The 19051-nt window shown below is 39.9% G+C and overlaps 1 protein-coding gene across 1 annotated transcript in view; it reads right to left on the bottom strand.

Moving 5' to 3' along the window:
- LOC134352750 (desmoglein-2-like) overlaps positions 1 to 15023 on the bottom strand; it is a 72641-nt gene extending 57618 nt beyond the window's left edge. The window contains exon 1 of the mRNA XM_063060179.1: positions 14783 to 15023. Coding sequence (XP_062916249.1) covers positions 14783 to 14830 — 48 coding nt within the window. The 5' untranslated portion in view covers positions 14831 to 15023. The remainder of the gene's footprint in view (positions 1 to 14782) is intronic.
- Between the last annotated feature and the right edge of the window lie 4028 nt (positions 15024 to 19051).

Below are 19051 nucleotides of genomic sequence, written 5' to 3' on the forward strand. Positions count from 1 at the left end.
ATCACTTATTAACTCCTTTTTGATCGAATATGGATTGATCAAATTATGCAGGTATCTGCACCCCGATAACAGAGAATATTCTTTCTTTTCACATGTTTATAAAAAATATTTGAGTCCCATAATATTCGCCTAAGTCAGATAAACCTCGGCATGTTATTTTATGATTTCATTATTTTCAAGACAAGGAGAAGCTGTTTCGTTTTGCTCGACCTAAAGGTTATATTGATTTCTCGGATCTCCGCTTTCGATTGATGGAGGATTTTAGTAAACAGGTTCGTGATCCGTTACAGATCTGTGATGTTGGAATTCTACAAGATGGATTTAAAACCAGTGTTGCTTTATCCCGCACGTTTGAGGATTCGATTGTCTGATGGGTCTTCCCGTTTCTTCGACTCTCCGTCGGAAACCCAGAGTTACCTGGATCAACATTTGCCTTCAACATTCTAATCGCACTATTAAATCATCTCTGTTTGATCGGAGGCTGTTAATCTGTTGGGTTTAATTTCTTTCTTTTGCTCTATATGAGGGCAGAAATCTTTTTTTTTTTCGTTTAATTAATATGGTTGCCAAACTTTTTTTTAACTGCGTCATTCCTTTCTTCTTCCCTGGGGATTCTGGGTGGCCATTCCCACAGCATCATTTTACCCACGTACCTGGGGTCCTTAAACTTTGTAGTTTTTTTTAAATGTAGTTTTTGTAATTTTTTTGGCTAGTCTATGCTGATATTTCATTTTCTTGTTTAATTATACGGTCTGTTGTAGGTTAACAGTTTTCTTTATATATACCTGTTTTTTCTTTGTATTATATCGTTTTAATCGGTGTACTTTTTTTTACTCTTTTACTGTTTTATAACTTTAGCTGATCTTTTTACATATACACTTTTTTTAGTGAGCGTCTATCAGAAGTCATGGGGGTAGATTTAGTGCCTGCTTCTTTCTGGCCTCCCTATCTTAGATTTAGCTTTGGGGTTACGGGGCGGAGGGGGGGCTTCACTTTTTAGTTTTTCTTTCTTCTTGGGCTACTTATATTATTGAAGTATTTGTCGCACTCTCTTTCTCGCTATCTCATGTTTATTCTGTTCCCTTTCCGGGTTCGTGGGTCGAACCTATTGTCAATCCTCCTTCATTTGAGGATTGACTTTAGGGATTATGGAGTCTACTATTAATTTTGTCTCTTGGAATACTAACGGTCTTAATCATCCAATTAATAGGAAAAAAATCTTTAAAGTATTCCGGAGAATTGAAGCACGTATTCTATTTTTACAAGAGATCCATGTGCGGAGGGGGGACAGATTACGTTTTTTTAAGTTCTGGAAGGATCAACACTACCATTCAAATTCCAACACCAAAATTCGAGGAGTTTCTATTTTTGTAGATCCTTCAATCACTTTTGTGCAACACGATATTATTTCTGATCCGAATGGTAGATTTTTATTGGTTAGTGGTTTACTCTTTAATAAAAAGGTAGTTTTGGTTAACGTCTATGCTCCAAACTTGGACTGTCGGGAATTTTATAAATCATCATTTAATTTGTTCCCGAATTTGAATGAGTTTTCATTAATCTGGGGCGGAGATCTTAATACTTGTTTATCCCCATTATTGGACTGTTCGGCTCCTATACAGACTCTACCCAATAAATCCGCAACCTTCATTAATTCATTTCTCTCAGATTCCGGGTTGACAGACATTTGGCGATTTTTGCATCCTCAGGAAAAAGACTTCTCTTTTTTTTCCCACATGTTTATCATCCCTATTCAAGAATTGATTTTTTTTAATTGACCCTCATCTTATTTCTTCAGTGGTTAAATGTGAATATGACTCTATAAACATTTCGGATCATGCTCCACTTAAGCTTTCTATTAAAATACTGGCCAATACACAAAATAATAGACAATGGCGTTTTAATTCGCTGTTGCTTCAGGACTTGGATTTTGTTAACTTTATGAGTGAACAGATTGATCTCTTTTTTACAATTAGCTGTACAGAGGATATATCCATGAACACCCTTTGGGATACTTTTAAAGCTTATATTTGTGGCCAGATCATCTCGTACTCTGCTGCTTTGAGGAAAAGGTTGAAGGAGGAGGAACTGGTTCTTGTGGACAAGATTAAGGAAATTGATAAGAAATATGCTACAGCTCCCTCTGAGAAGTTGTATAAACAAAGAACTGAGCTTCAAATGGAACATAGTTTATTACTTTCGTCCTCGATTGCAAATCAATTAATGAAAACAAGAAGCTATTATAATATACATAGTGACAAAGTTGATAAACTGTTGGCTAATCAGTTGAAGACTAACTCTACTAAATTTCAAAGTAATCAGATTTATAATCAAAAAGATCAACTGACATTCGATCAAGCTGAGATTAATCAATCCTTTTTCTACTTTTATTCCTCTTTATATCAATCAAAGTTTCCATGAGACTCTAAACATATGTGTGACTTTTTAGATAACCTAGACTTCCCTAAGATTTCACACGATATATGTTCTATGTTAGACACTTCCTTCACCACTGATGAGATTAAGAATGTTATTTTTTCTATGAACCCGGGGAAAGCTCCTGGTCCTGATGGGTTTACCGTGGAATTTCATAAATTTTTTGCATCCTCATTAATCCCTTGGCTATTCAGGGTTCTGGAGGCCTCATTAAAACTTGGTAAACTACCAGAATCCTTTTATAGAGCATCAATCTCTTTAATACTAAATAAGGATAAAGACCCCGCTCAATGTGCATTGTTAAATGTTGACTCTAAAATTTTTTCTAAATTATTAGCAAATAAACTAGAAAAAGCACTTCCTTATATTATCTCGGAAGACAAAATGGGTTTTATTAAACATCGTTATTCTTTTTATAATATTCGTACACTTTTAAACATTGTCTACACCCCGTCACAAAATGATCCTGAATGCGTCATTTCCCTAGATGCTGAAAAAACCTTTGACAGGGTCGAATGGCCTTACTTATTTAAGGTGCTTGAAATGTTTAACTTCAGCTGGAAATTTATATCCTGGATCAAATTGTTATATCATTCTCCTATGGCCTCAGTTCGTACTAACACTTTAAATTCACCTTTTTTTCCCTCTTTTTCAAGGTACCAGACAAGATTGTCCTCTTAGTCCTTTATTATTTGATATAGCATTAGAACCTCTTGCAATTGCTATTCGAGAATCTCCTAACATTATTGGTATAACTCGTGGTTTAATGTCTCATAAAGTATCACTTTATGCTGATGACTTACTTTTATATATTTCTAATCCTCAAAAATCTATTCCTGCAGCTTTAGCTTTATTAGCACAATTTAGTCTTTTTTCAGGTTATAAGTTAAATCTCAGTAAGAGTGAACTTTTCCCGATTAATAAGCAAGTTCCCTTATATCAGAACCTCCCGTTTAAATTGGTTAATAATCATTTTTCATATCTTGGGATTAAAATTACCTGTAAACATAAGGATTTATTTAAGACTAATTTCCTACCCTTAATTGACTACATTACACAACTTTCATTTAGATGGTCTCCACTTTATCTCACTTTGATTGGTCGTATTAATGCTGTTAAGGTGTTTATTCTGCCAAAATTTTTATATATATTTCAGGCTTTACCGATTCTTGTTCCAAAATCCCTTTTTGACAAAGTTGACTCTAAAATTTCTTCATTTATTTGGCAAAAAAAAAACCTGAGACTGGGTAGAATACATCTACAGAAAGCTAAGAGAGATGGAGGTTTGGCATTACCTAATTTTAGATTTTATTATTGGGCAATTAATATTCGACACATGCAATTTTGGTTACTTGACCAAGACTAAATGGGTAGTATTGGAATTACAATCTGCTCAAGGTTATGCACATGGCTCCATTTTAGGTTCTTCTCTTCCTTTCGATTTGAAATGCCATAAACATGTTTGTAACCCGATAGTTAAACATACCTTACGCATCTGGTTTCAATTCCGAAAATTTTTCGATCTTAATCAATTTGGGCTAGCGATTCCTATTTTAGGCAATATATTCTTTCCCCCTTTCTCTACGGACCGTGCCTTTCAAATTTGGAAGACTAATGGTATATCACGGTTTTTGGATTCATTTTCAGATGGCTCCCTTATATCTTTTGAACAATTATCTAACAAATATAACTTACCAAGAATACATTTTTTTAGATATCTCCAAGTTAGAAATTTCCTAAGTACTATACTTTCTTCCTTTCTGGCGTTACCCCCTACATCTATTTTAGATACTATAATTAACCTTAACCCATGTCAGAAAGGTGTAACGGCTATTATTTATAATACTATCATGAAACTTAGGATAGCTCCATTCGATAAGATTAGGTCCGATTGGGAAAAGGAATTGGGCTTTACTATTTTGGTGGATGACTGGGCGCATATTTTACAACTAGTCAATACTTCCTCTATCTGTCAAACATTCCCTAATTCAATTTAAAGTTGTTCATAGAGCACACATGTCTAAAGATAAATTAGCTTGTTTTTATTCTCATATTAACCCTCTTTGTGATAGATGTCATGGGGAGATAGCTTCCTTAACTCATTTGTTTTGGTCCTGTCCTACTCTGGAAACTTTTTGGAAAGACACTTTCAATATTATCTCAAAGGTATTGAATACAGATATTTCTCCCCATCCTATTACTGCTACCTTTGGATTACCTAAAACTTCCAGTAATCTTTCCCCTTCAGCCTGTAGAATGATTGCATTTCTTACTTTAATGGCGAAAAGATGTATGTTACAACAGGGGTCCCCAACCTTTTTTGCACTGCGGGCCGGTTTCATATTGACAATATTCTTGCGGACCGGCCGACCCGGGGGGGGGGGGGGGTGGGTGGGTAGGGTTGCCAATGGACAAGAGTAGAGCCAAATATGTTGCATGGGCACCTGTGCGCATGTGTGCTTTGCACATGCGTGTATGTGCTGATTTTTTCTACAAATCCTTTTTGGCGATTCTGTTGGGGGGGGTGTTAATCACGACTGGAATATAGGTGATAAGTGGCTAATACACTCAATTTTGTTTTTAAAAGGGTTTATCTACCGAATTTAATATTAAACACACAGCGCATATTTTCCTCGCATGGATATAGCGTTAAGTCAATTATCAGGGAAGGACAGGGGAGCTTGAAGTAAGTGTTGAATGAACTTCCAGTAGAAGTGGTAGAGACAGGTTCGATATTATGTAAAGAAAAATTGGATAGGTATATGGACAGGAAAGGAATGGAGGGTTATGGGCTGAGTGCAGGTCGGTGGGACTAGGTGAGAGTAGCTTTCAGCACGGACTAGAAGGGCAGAGATAGCCTATTTCCGTGCCGTAATTGTTATATGGTTATATAAGTCAGTAGCATCATAACATTTTAAGTAACGTTTGGATATTAAACACAGAGCGCATATTTTCCCTGTACGAACATTTAAAATCATTGCAACGCACCAATATCGCTGATATTCCCTGCAACAAGACGATCCCATCGAGGGGTGATGGGAGACAGCGATACTCGAACGGGGTTCCTTATGTCCAGTCTATTACGTAATTTGGTTTTTGTTGCATTCATTGCAGAGATATGTTGGAAATGGAAGCAATGTTTTCAGTGCTTTCGTGGCTATCTCAGGATATTTAGTCTTGACTTTGAGATCCAGAATGCCGGCAGAGATGTTATGTCAAATGTACTTTTCAGCCCGCTGTCATTTGCAAGCTTGAGGAGTTGATCTTCTTCCCGCGCTGACATGGATGACGCACGGGTAATGACCTCGCATGCGTAATGGCTCAACAGTGGCCGTGACAGGGAATGAGGAAAGGTGCAGCTGACTCCTATCGCCAAATCATATCGTTTCCTCACGGCCTGGTAGCACATGCTTTGCAGCCCGGTGGTTGGGGACCGCTGTGTTACAACATTGGAAGGAGATTAATGTCCCAACTACGTTTTTTTTTGTTTTCTCAAACGATACTATGTTTAAATTGGGAAAAAGTCAGAAGTAATCTTTATGATACTTCAGTTGAATTTGAACAGACCAGGTGATCTTTTATTCAACATTTTCTTTTAATGTAACTTTTTTTTTCCTCTTTGACCATATTTACATTCCCTTCTTGGTTTTTAACTGTTATTAATGGAGGTCGGGTTTGAGGATGTGATTGTTTTAAGTTGTTTAAGTCTACTTGGTACCTAGTTAGCCCATTGGTTTGCTTTGCTTTTTAGGTTAGTTGCACGGTGGGTTTTTTTTGGGTTTTTTTCTTCTCCTCATTGATATATATGGAAAATTAGTATACTACTATATTACCTCATTATTTTATAACTAAACTGCACTGTTTGTACTTTTTTTAATGTATTAATATCTCTTGTAAATTTATATCACAAGTGTATTAGTTTCTATATGTTTTACCTTTTGTGTACTAATTCAATAAAAAGATTTAAAAAGAAAGAAAAAAAAATTGAGGATTGATTATATTATAATTGATCCCTGCTTCTTGCCTAGTGTTAAAAATTGTGAATATCCCGCTATTGCTGTATCTGATCATGCGCCTCTGAGTTTGTCTTTTGAACTTGATTATGTCATTCTTGTCCGCCCACCTTGGCACATGTCTCAGACATTATTGCAAAACTCTGACTTTGTTAGTTTCATCAAAACCCAGATAAAAGAATTTTTCTTTTTAATGATGTGGGGGGTATGTCCAAATTAATTATACGAGCTACATTTAAAGCATTTTTACGTGGTCAGATCGTTTCTTATTCAGCTAAACTTAAAAAACAGACTAAAGCAGAATTAGATAAGATTTCAAAACAAATTAAAGACTAAGATAATATTTATGCAATTTCCACTAATATTGATTTATTCAAATAAAGGCTGGAACTTAAATCACAATATAACCTATTACCAACTCATCCCATTGAAGGCTATTTGCTTAAGTTAAAGAGCCAATTTTATATGTTTGGAGATAAAAATAAGAAACTACTCGCATCTCAATTAAAAATGGCTAGAGCCAAAAGACAAATTTTGAAAATTCGTAGGAAAGAAGGTACCCTGGCTTGAGAATATGAAGAAATTAATAAGATTTTTCAAGATTTTTATACTGAACTTTAAAAATCTCAAAGTCCATTTTCCTTACATATTGAAGGCTGACCAGTTAAGACACTATTATGTGCATGAACCCTTCGACTAAGTGTTCTAGTGGAAGAATGGGATAAGCGTCCTTTATTTAAGATTAAACAAGATTGGGAAAAGGAACTCAATTTGACTTTTATGATGGAGGATTGGACGCGGATTCTGAAGCTGGTTAACTCTCCTTCGATCTGTGCTAGTCATTCACTGATTCAGTTTAAAATTGTACATCGTTATCATTTGACGAAGGAGAGACTGTCTAAAATATTTCCTAATGTTGATAGTTATTGTGATAGATGTAAAACTGAGATGGCTACACTGACACATATGTTTTGGTCTTGGTCTATACAGGAACCGTTCTGGAAGTCAGTTTTTTCAACAATTTATAAAGCATTTAAAATTAATTTACAACCTAACAAATTAACTGTGCTTTTTGGAATAATTCCTCAAAATATCTGTGGTATCTCTGTCTGACCAAAATGTTATTGCATTTGATACATTGATAGCTAGGAGGGCCATTTTGTTGAAGTGGAAGGATACATCAGCTCCCACTTTATCACAATGGTTCTCTCAAGTGATGCTATGTCTTAGTTTGGAGAAAATTAGAAGTCGAACCTTTGAACCTTTATTTGATTTTGAAAAAAGACGGGTTCATTTGTTTGTTATTATTATTTGAGTTAATTGATAGATTTCCTCCACAATCTAATTGTAAATTTTGTTTTTTTTTCTTGCTGGCAGTTTGATGTTTATCTTTAGAAGCTTTTTGTATGATGCATGGCTCCGGGGTTGTACACCTAATGGGGTTTTTCCCCCACTTTTTCTATTCGTAGGGTTTTTTTATTATCACCAAAATTTTTCAATCTTTAAAAATGTTTTTTTTTTCTTGAGACATTGTAAGTGGTGCTTACTTCGATGTACTTGTGTTATTTTTGAATAATAATAAAGATTTGAAAACAAAGTGTTTCACTGTACAGATGATAATGAAAAACAAACTTCAAGTCTACTATAAGCCTACTGACTCTTACAACTATCTGGACTATTCTTCTTCTCGCCTTGTCTCTTGCAAAAATGCCGTCCCTTCTTGCAATTCCTCCATCTCCACAGCATCTACTCTCAGGATGAGGCTTTTCATTTCAGGATGAGGGAGATGTCCTCCTCTTTTAAAGAAAGGGGCTTCCCTTCCTCCACCATCAACTCTGCTCTCAAACGCATCTCCCCCATTTCATGCACATCTGCTCTCACTCCATCCTCCCGTCACCCCACTATGAATAGGGTTCCCCTGGTCCTCACCTACCACCCCACCAGCCTCCGGGTCCAACATATTATTCTCCATAACTTCCACTACCTCCAACGGGATCCCACCACTAAGCACATCTTTCCCACCCCCCCCCGCTCTGCTTTCCGCAGAGATCGCTCCCTACATGACTCCCTTGTCCATTCGTCCCCCCCATCCCTCCTCACTGATCTCCCTCCTGGCACTTATCCTTGTAAGTGGAACAAGTGCTGTACATGCCCTTACACTTCCTCTCTTACCACCATTCAGCGCCCCAGACAGTCCTTCCAGGTGAGGCGGCACTTCACTTGTGAGTCGGCTGGGGTGATAAACTGCGTCCGGTGCTCCCGATGTGACCTTCTATACATTGGCGAGACCCGACACAGACTGGGAGATCGTTCCGCTGAACACTACGCTCTGTCCACCAGAAAAAGCAGGATCTCCCAGTGGCCACACATTTTAATTCCACGTCCCAATCCCTTTCTGATATGTCTATCCACGGCCTCCTCTACTGTAAAGGTGAAGCCACACTCAGGTTGGAGGAATAACACCTTATTTTCCATCTGGGTAGCCTCCAACCTGATGGCATCAACATTGACTTCTCAAACTTCCGCTAATGCCCCACATCCTCCTCATACCCCATCCGTTATTTATATACACACACACACATTCTTTTTCTCTCTCTCCTTTTTCTCCCTCTGTCCCTCTCGCTATACCCCTTGCCCATCCTCTGGGCTTTTTCTCCCTCCCCCTTTTCTTTCTCCCCAAGCCTTCTGTCCCATGATCCTTTCATATCCCTTTTGCCAATCAACTGTCCAGCTCTTGGCTCCATCCCTCCTGTCTTCACCTATCATTTCGGATCTCCCCCTCCCCCTCCCCCTCTCAAATCTCTTATTAGCTCTTTTTTCAGTTAGTCCTGACGAAGGGTCTCGGCCCAAAACGTCGACTGTACCTCTTCCTAGAGATGCTGCCTGGCCTGCCGCATTCACCAGCAAATTTGATGTGTATTCCTTCAATTCCATTTTGTAGTTTAAAAAAACTATTCATTTCCAAGATGTATGTGTTACTCCAAGGGATTTACTGCTGCTCTCCGGTCTGGATTTGTATCTGATCTGTTTCCGAGATCACAGTAAATGTCAGTAAAGAGTTCACCACAGCATGTTAGATAGCATGGATAAAGGCCTTTAGGCCCAATTCGTCTATGCTGAACAAGGTCCCTTCCCGAGTAAGACCCAGTTCCCTGCATTTGGCCCAAGTCCCTGTCAACAAACTTATCCAAATGTCTTCTAAACATTAGCTGATCACCACCTCCGGCAGCTGGTGTTGTGAGACTGGAATCACATAGCTCAGGTAATCCAAGCTCATTTCTTTCAAGGACAACATTCACCTGGTTAAGCCCTTTGCGACTACATAGCAGCTACACTACATGAAAGTACTCTTCTTATTAATATTCTGCTTTTTCCTCCTGGACTGAATTGGAATTCTCAAACTTGCTTTAGTGGCATGTGAGCTCAACAATCTCCGGGTTATTGTCCGACCTCCAATTTACAACTAATCTGCCAATCCTGCTTCACACCCTCATGGCCAAGCAATGCATTTTACACCAAATTTAAAAAATCAGGTGCTCGAATGACTGGGTATTCAGTACATGGTGTAAAGTTTATAGCTGGCAATGCATTTGCTGGACAAACCTTTCATGGTGAAAGTAATGATCCTTCAAGAATGACTAGATTCTGGAACGGTTCCAGATATCTGAAAAATTGCAAATGGCACTGTACACTTCAAGAAGAGAGGCAGAATGAAGGAATTTATAGACCAGTTAGTCTGACTTCAGTGTATGGGAAGATGCTGGAGTCAATTCTTAAGGATGTGTTTTTGGTGTACTTCAAAGGCATATGATTACATAGGCTGAAGTCAGCATGGTTTTCTCAAGGGAAAATCTTACCTGAAACCTCTTGGAATTCTTTGAGGAAATAACAAGCAGGACAAAGGAATATCAGTTTATGTTGTTTACTTGGATTTTCAGAAGGCTTTTGACAAATTGCCACACGAGACTGCATAACAAGCTACGAGCCTATGATATTACAGGAAAGATTCTAGCATGGATAAAGCAGTGGCTGATTGGAAGGAAGTAAAGAGTAGGAATAAAGAAAGCCTTTTCTGGTTGGCTGCCAGTGACTAGAGGTGTACCATAGGGGTCTATGTTGGGACAGATTCTTTTTACATTATGGCAATGACTTGGATGATGGAATTAATGGCTTTATTGTAAAGTTTGCAGATGATACAAAGACAGGTGGGAGGGAAGGTAGATTTGAGGAAGTAGAGGGGTAACAGAAGGACTTAGACAGATTAGGAGAATGGGCAAAGAAATGTTAGATGGAATAGTGTCAGGAAGTGTATGGTCATGCACTTTGGTTGAAGAAATGAAAGGGTAGACCATTTTCAAAACTGACATTCGAAGGGACTTGGGAGTCCTTGGGCTGGATTCCCTAAATGTCAATTTGTCTTCCTCACTGCAGACTCAACCTACAAATATGATGTTAGCATTCATTTCAAGAGGACTAGAATACAAAAGCAAAAATGTAATGTTGAGGCTTTATAAAACACTGGTGAGGCCTCACTTGGAGTATTGTGAGCAGTTTTGGGCCCCTTGTCTATGAAAGAATATGCTGACATCACAAAATGATCTGGGATTGAATGCATACATTTTTGTGTGCATTTGGACCGTACCTTTCTATGCTTTGCCCGTTTAAGCATCAGTCTCAATGCTACTTAAATGTGGGAGTTATATTGGATTCCAGCACCATATCAGAGGCTACTCTAATCGGCAACTACTCTTCAACATTCTTCAATGTTCTGTTATGTGAATATACAGGATAATTAACCTGCACTACAGAGTACCGAGTTCCCAATTCAGAGGTGGAATAAAATTTCACACATTAAAATCATCCCAGCCCATCCCAATATCCCCTCCTCTTTCTTGTACCTGCTATGTGCAGATAGAGGCAGAAGCCTGAAATGAGATACAAATTTTGCTTTTGTGAGAGTGCTCCAAGTGAACAAATCTACAGTCATCAACTCCTTCTAAATTAAAAGAACATACACCTGATCACAGCTAAATTTCTTTATTTTAGTGCTCACAATGAACAGTAGTGAAAAGTCTGACAATTACATTCCACTTTGATAAAAATTGTCTTTAGCTCCTTCAACACAAACATTAGCCATTCTCATAATACGAGTCATTTCTCCTTAACAAGATTACTTTCCCCCCCACCCCCTCCGCAAAAGGATTTTCCTTATAGAAAAGAAAGCAGAGTTATTCACTAGCTTTGAGCTTTCATTTTTAACAATCAACATGTGGTCCAAACAGGAAAATGGGACTAGCTCAGGAAGACTAGTTTAATGGGAACACGAGGGAAAACTTCACTCAGATGGTTGAGAGTGTGGAACAAGCTGCCAGTGCAGGTGGTGCATTCAGGCTTGATTTCAACATTTAAGAGAAGTTTGGATAGGTACATAGATTGTAGGGCTTTGGAGGGCTATGATCCTATTGCAGGTCTATGCGAGTCGGCAGTTTAAACGGTTTGGCATGGACTAGACTGGCCAAGGGGCCTGTTTCTGTGCTTTTCTATGACTCTAAGGCATCTTGGCTAGCATGGATGAGTTGGGCGGAAGGACTTGCTTCCATGCTGTATGACACAATGATTCAGACTTGCTGACGCAATGGGAATTTTCCCTCCAACAGCCTCAATTGGGGTGCCTATGTACAGCATCTTGACATCTTTACTACAATCATTTAACACTGGGGGATACATTCTTAGTATTGAGCATGGGATTCAAATATGGCTGTAGCACAGCAGGTTACTAACCAGCCTGATCTAGTAACTTAGAGGGATGTTCAAATCCTGATATATCAGGTGTTGAATTCAAATTCAGTTTGTAACTTGGAATTTAAGAAAGAAATTAAAATTAAAGTCTTAGAGTCAAACAACATAGAAACAGGCCCTTCAGCCCAAACACTTCATATGGACCATGATGCCCATCTAGGCCAGTCTCATTTATCCCATATTCCCTTTAGCCTTTCTTATTCAACATTGGCAATAATGAAAACAATGGAAAACCTCATGTGGTTCCCTGATACCCTGCAACATGGAAACGAGCTTTCATGCCATTCCACTAAGAAAACAGAAGGAGTAGACCACTCGGCCCTTTAAGCCTCTCCCACCATTCAATATGATGATATATCCACACTGGCTTCAGTTATTCTTGTACCATTTCCACATCACCTTCAATTCTTCGATTTTATTTTTGCAAATGTATTTGTCTCCACTAATTTTACTACAACCAGCAGGTTCTTGAACCGAACTGCACTATCCTAATCCTGTCTCAGGACTGTAACGGAGCACTACAGACCAGCTCTCACACTACCATAGACTTGTCTACAATTGCAAGCTTTTTTCTACTTTACGTTCTGTGTTGTACATTTTTTTTGCATTTTTCCCCTCCCTCTTCGCTGCCTTGTAAAAATTCTTTCGTTTATTTTCTGTGTTGTATGTACCTATGCGTCTGTGACGTGGCTGCAAGTTTTTCCATGGTATCTTTACACCACCTTCCCGTGCACATGACGATATTGAGGGCAGAGAAGTCCAGAGATGTACCACTCTCTGAGAAGAAGTTTCTGCACAGCCCAGTTTTAAATCACCGTCCCCTTAGTTTGTAGCTGTGTGTCCTTGCTTGTGACTCTCCCACTGGCGAAAACAGTACACTTACTCATGACCTCAGGGGAGCGACCATGTTAGGGGTGGTTAACAAATGCCTAGATCCTAAAATCAATGAGGAAGGCAATACTCCCATTGCATCGTCCACCCAGAACACTAATAGCTGACGATGGCAGTGAAGTTGCCGAATTACCTTGGTCCTCAGCTAAATATAGGCATGCTAATACTGTCCACCGCACTTCCCTCCACCACCCCGCCCGCTCACAGCTCTCCCATGTTGTCCAGCGCAATTCCTGCCCCCACTGCTTTGTTCTAAATTTATTTAGGCCTTGGGTTAACCGAATAAACACCCTAGGTCAGTGTGGCAATAACAGCAATTTGTATTTAAGTAGCACCTTTCAGGAAGGAAAGCATTACAAGGTGATCGTCAAATCAAATCTGTCACTGACCATCTATGAAATTGGTGACCAAAAATTAAACTAAAGGGTTAGGATGGAAAGTACATCCAAGTCAAGGTGGATAATTCCACAAGACATAGCAGCAGAATTAAGTTATTCAGTCCATCGAGATTCCTCCGCCAATCACAATTGATTCTATTTCACAGCCACATTCTCATGCTTTCTCCAAATCACCGATAACCCCTTTCCTACTCCAGAACCAGTATTTGTCCAAGTGATTGAGGCGTCATTCAGTTAAAGGCCGAGACAGTAAGGGAGGGATTAAATCACACATTTCTCCGAAAATAAAATAATTACTATAAGAAAAAGAGGGGTATTTGACGCATTGCTACAGTGTCGGATCATAGTAGGGTAATCGCAGCTATCCCTTTCCATTTCTCCCTGCACACACACACACACACACACACACACACACACACACACACACACACACACACACACACACACACACACACACACCAGACAACTCCTGGGATTCTGTGGTCCGTTGTCTATCTAAAGTCACTAATTAACTCAGCAATACATCTTGATAAACCCTCAGCTAGGAAAGACAGGAAACTTTTTTTCTGCTCCAGGCCCAAAAGAATTATTTTTAAGTGTTGCAAAACAGCTTCATTTTCCATGAATTAGAACTAGATATTCTAATGTGTATTGCAACGTAAACAAATACATACGTGAACACCATATATTGATATTCATTCCCCTCTTCATTGTTTTATTTAACATAAAATGGAATCCCGATTTAGAGACAGTAACAATTCCATATATCTAACATTGCCTTCATACCAAACAAGAGAAACAAAAAGGATTCTGCAGGTGCTGGAAATCTTGAGCAACACACACAAAATATTAGAGGAACTCAGCAGTTCAAGCAGTATCTATGGAGGGGAATAAACAGTCGAAGTTTCGGACAGAGGCTCCTTCCCTTTTCAAACCCGATTAAGAGCTGCGGCCCGAAACATTATCTGTTATTCCCCTCCATTGAAAATGCCTGATCTACTGTATTGAGTTCCTCCAGCATTTTGTGTGTAGCAAACCTTTCAGTACGATAACGTGCCAGTTTCAGTGGATCTTTCCTATGATATGGTCACTTCTACTTTTCGAACGCTAAAGTAGAAAGCTAAAGCTTTCGAAAAATAAGAGTAGCCGTGAGATATATTATAATCCACGACATTCAGTGTCTGTTCAACACGTCAAAAAGTTAGCCTCGTTACAATTCAACGCATATTTTACGAGAAGACCTACCATCAAAATGAAGAAATAAAAGAATTGTCTCGGGTTAATCCAAGCCATTGCCGGCAATATCGAACTCTCTCAGTCTTCCGCACTCCCGACCGTCCGACTGTTGACTAATAGACGTTCTGGACAAGAGAGCTGAAGAAATACTTCAGAAAGCTTCTCGGTGCCCTGCCCTGCCTTGAAGCAAGCTGAGGTGAAGCGCCCTGGAAAAAAAAACACAAAGCAAGCCAGTGAAAAAGAGTTCTGTGGGTTCCCAGTCCCGGAGCCAATCACCCCACCCTTGGAAACGGAGAGCATAGCAACAAAACCCGGGGCTATCTACAAATATTGAACGTCAACCACAGAATGATAGAAACTGTCCTATGACGGTCTCTGTGTGTTTTGGTTAATTAATTTCAGTCACAAAGATCCACCCCCAGGTTGGTGATCCCAAGAAAGCCCAAGTGATCAAATCAGGCAAGCTGGAGAATCTACTGATGACTGACCACCCATTCACACGAATCCCATTCTCTCTACACTTGCAACAACTGCGCTCACCATCAGCACGCAAGGGGCAAGTTACAGCTGGTAATTAACCTGGACGGATGAAGGGTCTCCGCCCAAAACATCGACTGTTTTCTCTTTTCCATTGGTGCCGTCTGACCTGCTGAGTTCATTCAGCAGTTTGTTTGTACTGCTTGGATTTCCAGCATCTGCCGATTTTCTGGTCTTTGGCAATTAACCTGCCAATTTGCAAGTGTTTGGGATATGGGTGGTAATGAGAGCTTCCAGGGGAAACTCATGTGTCACAGGGTGGGCATGCTAAATTTTAGCAGGAAATGCCCAAGTTGAGGATTGAACCCCAGTTTCTAGTGCTCCCAGACTGTGCCACCTTGTATTAAAATGTGACTTACTCACCTACTTCCCCATCCTCCCTTCCCTCTAGCTTTCCTAGCCTCTTTCTTCCCTTCCCCTCACTTCCTCCCTCTCATCACCCCCTCTCCTCATTCCTCACCCCATCCCTCCCCCCTCCTTCATTTGGAGGTTGGGGTAGGAGAGGATGTGGGCCATTTGACATGAAGTGTTATAAGTCAAGTTGGGCTGAAGAGTCTGCTTTCCTGCAGTACCACCCTATGACAATAGGGACCAGTCCTTTGTGCTAATATCACTACAGTTAGAATCATTGTTGCTTCCTGATACGTTCACCTCCACTCCACCCAAGCCCCACCAAAAGATTAATGAGTGTTATCCCTTCAAGTAATTAGGTCAACCTAGGTATAAATCCAACTATTTCAGCTCTTCATTACATTAGTCACAATTTAGGGGAGGAGAGGTGTGTTGATTTTTGCTTAACATAATCACTTCTTTACGTTCAGGGAGAAGAAAAGCAGGAAAGTAAATTCAAATATAATGTTTACCCCAGCCCTGGAAGAAGAATGTGATTAAACTGAGGTGTGGTCCTTTTAGTGGCAATCTTAAACTGAAGTCTTTCTTTTGAACATAATCCCTTCCAATAACAAAGCATGTGAAGTGAAAATTTAATTTCATTGCTGAAGGTTTTGCAACACTTCAATAAGGAAAAATTTGAATCTCGTTGTGGCTTGCCTTCAGCTTAACACTGACTTGCTTTTCAGGTTGTTTGTTGGAGGTGCCTCCTTCAAAACACCTTTGCTTCTACTGTGGGAAGAGGTGAGTTAGCTGGAATTGAATGTTTTCAGATCTTTGAAGTACAAACATAATGTGATTTTATTTTTAATAATAATAATAAAGTACTTTATTGATCCCAAGTGGGGAATTCTTTCATTACAGCAGCAACATTACAGCAACATTTCCAAACACACATAGCAGTGTGCAGATTTGACTAATAAAGTACAGAATAATATATAATTTACCAATGTGAAATAATTTGTTATAATTTATATCTCCTCAAGAATAACTTTGAGATTTAGAATATTTTCTCCATTACACACCTGGCTGAGCAACCACACACTCACAGGCACACACACACACACACACACACACACACTGATGGGTGACTCATCGTCATTATGACTAAAGATCTCATGTTTTTCTAAATGGGGATTTTGGAAAAGCAATACCTTTTTAGAAAATTTCCTGACTAGAGGTCCACCCCCCGGTCATGCTAAAGATCTTCCTGAAACTTTGACCTTCCTGCAACGTAGGGAATGGAGGAGCAGACTTTAATAGGACATAAAACACAGCACAGTGCAGAACAGGAACAGGCCCATCAGACTGCAATAGTCAGTCCCCATATACCAAATTAAACTAATCCCATGTTGCAAAGGGTGGTGTGCATTTGGAATGAGCTGCAGGAAATAATGGCTGATGTGGGCACGTTAACATTTAAAAGACCTTTAGATTAATACATGAATAGGAAAGGTTTAAAGGCCTATGGGCAAATGGGTTTAGCTCGGTGGAGAACTCACTTTCCATAGACCAATTGCGCCTGTTGTCATGCTTAAGGCCCTACGACTTTATGATCCATTCCCTGTATATTTATGTGTCTATCTAAAACCCTGTCAAATGCTTCTATCACATCTGCTCCCACCACCACCCCGGCAGCCGTTTCTTGGCACCCACCACTCTCTGTGTAAAGAAGCTTGTCTGCATATCATTTTTAAACTTACCCCTTCTCGCCTTAAAACTATGCCCTCTTGTATTCACCATTTCTGACCTGGATAAAAGATTCTGACTGTCTACCCTGTCTAAGGCTCTCATAATATTATGAACTTCTATTAGGTCTACCTGCAGCCTCTGCCAATCCAGAGAAAACAATAGAATGCTCAAGAATATTAAGAGCAACAGTGGCAATGGAGAATTTCCCTCCATACATGCTGCCTGACTTGCTGAGTTCCTATCCCTTGATGCTGCTGGTATCCAGAAATATATTACTCTTTGCTTTATGTATAGTAGTCTCCCACAACAACCACTTGATAATGGCTGGATAATTGGTAAGTTCTTGTGCGATTCTGTGGACGCAGTCCAGAGACCTGGATGGTAGTTTGCCTCCCTGGTGCCAGGGTCCGGGATATTTCTGATTGCGTCCAAGATATCCTGAAGTGGGAGGGTGAGGAGCCAGAGGTCGTGGTACATATAGGTACCAATGACATAGGTAGGAAAAGGGATGAGGTCCTGGAAGGAGAATATAGGGAGCTAGGAAGGGAGTTGGGAAAAAGGACCACAAAGGTAGTAATCTCGGGATTACTGCCTGTGCCACGCGACAGTGAGAGTAGGAATGCGATGAGGTGGAGGATAAATGCGTGGCTGAGGGATTGGAGCAGGGGGCAGGGATTCAAGTTTTTGGATCATTGGGACCTCTTTTGGCGCAGGCGTGACCTGTACAAAAAGGACGGGTTACACTTGAATCCTAGGGGGACCAATATCCTGGCAGGGAGATTAGCGGGGGCTACTGAGGTGACTTTAAACTAGAATGGTTGGGGGGTGGGAATCAAATTAAAGAGGCTAGGCGTGAGGAGGTTTGTTCACAACAGAGGGATGGGAACCAGTGCAGAGAGACAGAGGGGTGTAAAGTGAGCGTAGAAGCAAAAAGTACAAAGGAGAAAAGTAAAAGTGACAGGCCGACAAATCCAGGGCAAGCATTAAAAAGGGCCACTTTTCAACATAATTGTATAAGGGCTAAGAGAGTTGTAAAAGAGCGCCTGAAGGCTTTATGTGTCAATGCAAGGAGCATTCGTAATAAGGTGGATGAATTGAAAGTGCAGATTGTTATTAATGATTATGATATAGTTGGGATCACATAGACATGGCTCCAGGGTGACCAGGGATGGGAGTTCAACGTTCAGGGATATTCAATATTCAGGAGGGATAGACATGAAGGAAGGGGAGGTGGGGTGGTGTTGCTGGTTAAAGAAGAGATTAACGCAATAGAAAGGAAGGACATAAGCCGGGAAGATGTGGAATCGATATGGGTAGAGCTGCGTAACACTAAGGGGCAGAAGACGCTGGTGGGAGTTGTGTACAGGCCACCTAACAGTAGTAGTGAGGTCGGAGATGGTATTAAACAGGAAATTAGAAATGTGTGCAATAAAGGAACAACAGTTATAATGGGTGACTTCAATCTACATGTAGACTGGGTGAACCAAATTGGTAAAGGTGCTGAGGAAGAGGATTTCTTGGAATGTATGCGGGATGGTTTTTTTGAACCAACATGTCGAGGAACCAACTAGAGAGCAGGCTATTCTGGACTGGGTTTTGAGCAATGATGAAGGGTTAATTAGCGATCTTGTCGTGAGAGGCCCCTTGGGTAAGAGTGAC

The sequence above is a fragment of the Mobula hypostoma genome, chromosome 1, assembly GCF_963921235.1.
Source record: "Mobula hypostoma chromosome 1, sMobHyp1.1, whole genome shotgun sequence".
Classification (NCBI taxonomy): domain Eukaryota; kingdom Metazoa; phylum Chordata; class Chondrichthyes; order Myliobatiformes; family Myliobatidae; genus Mobula; species Mobula hypostoma.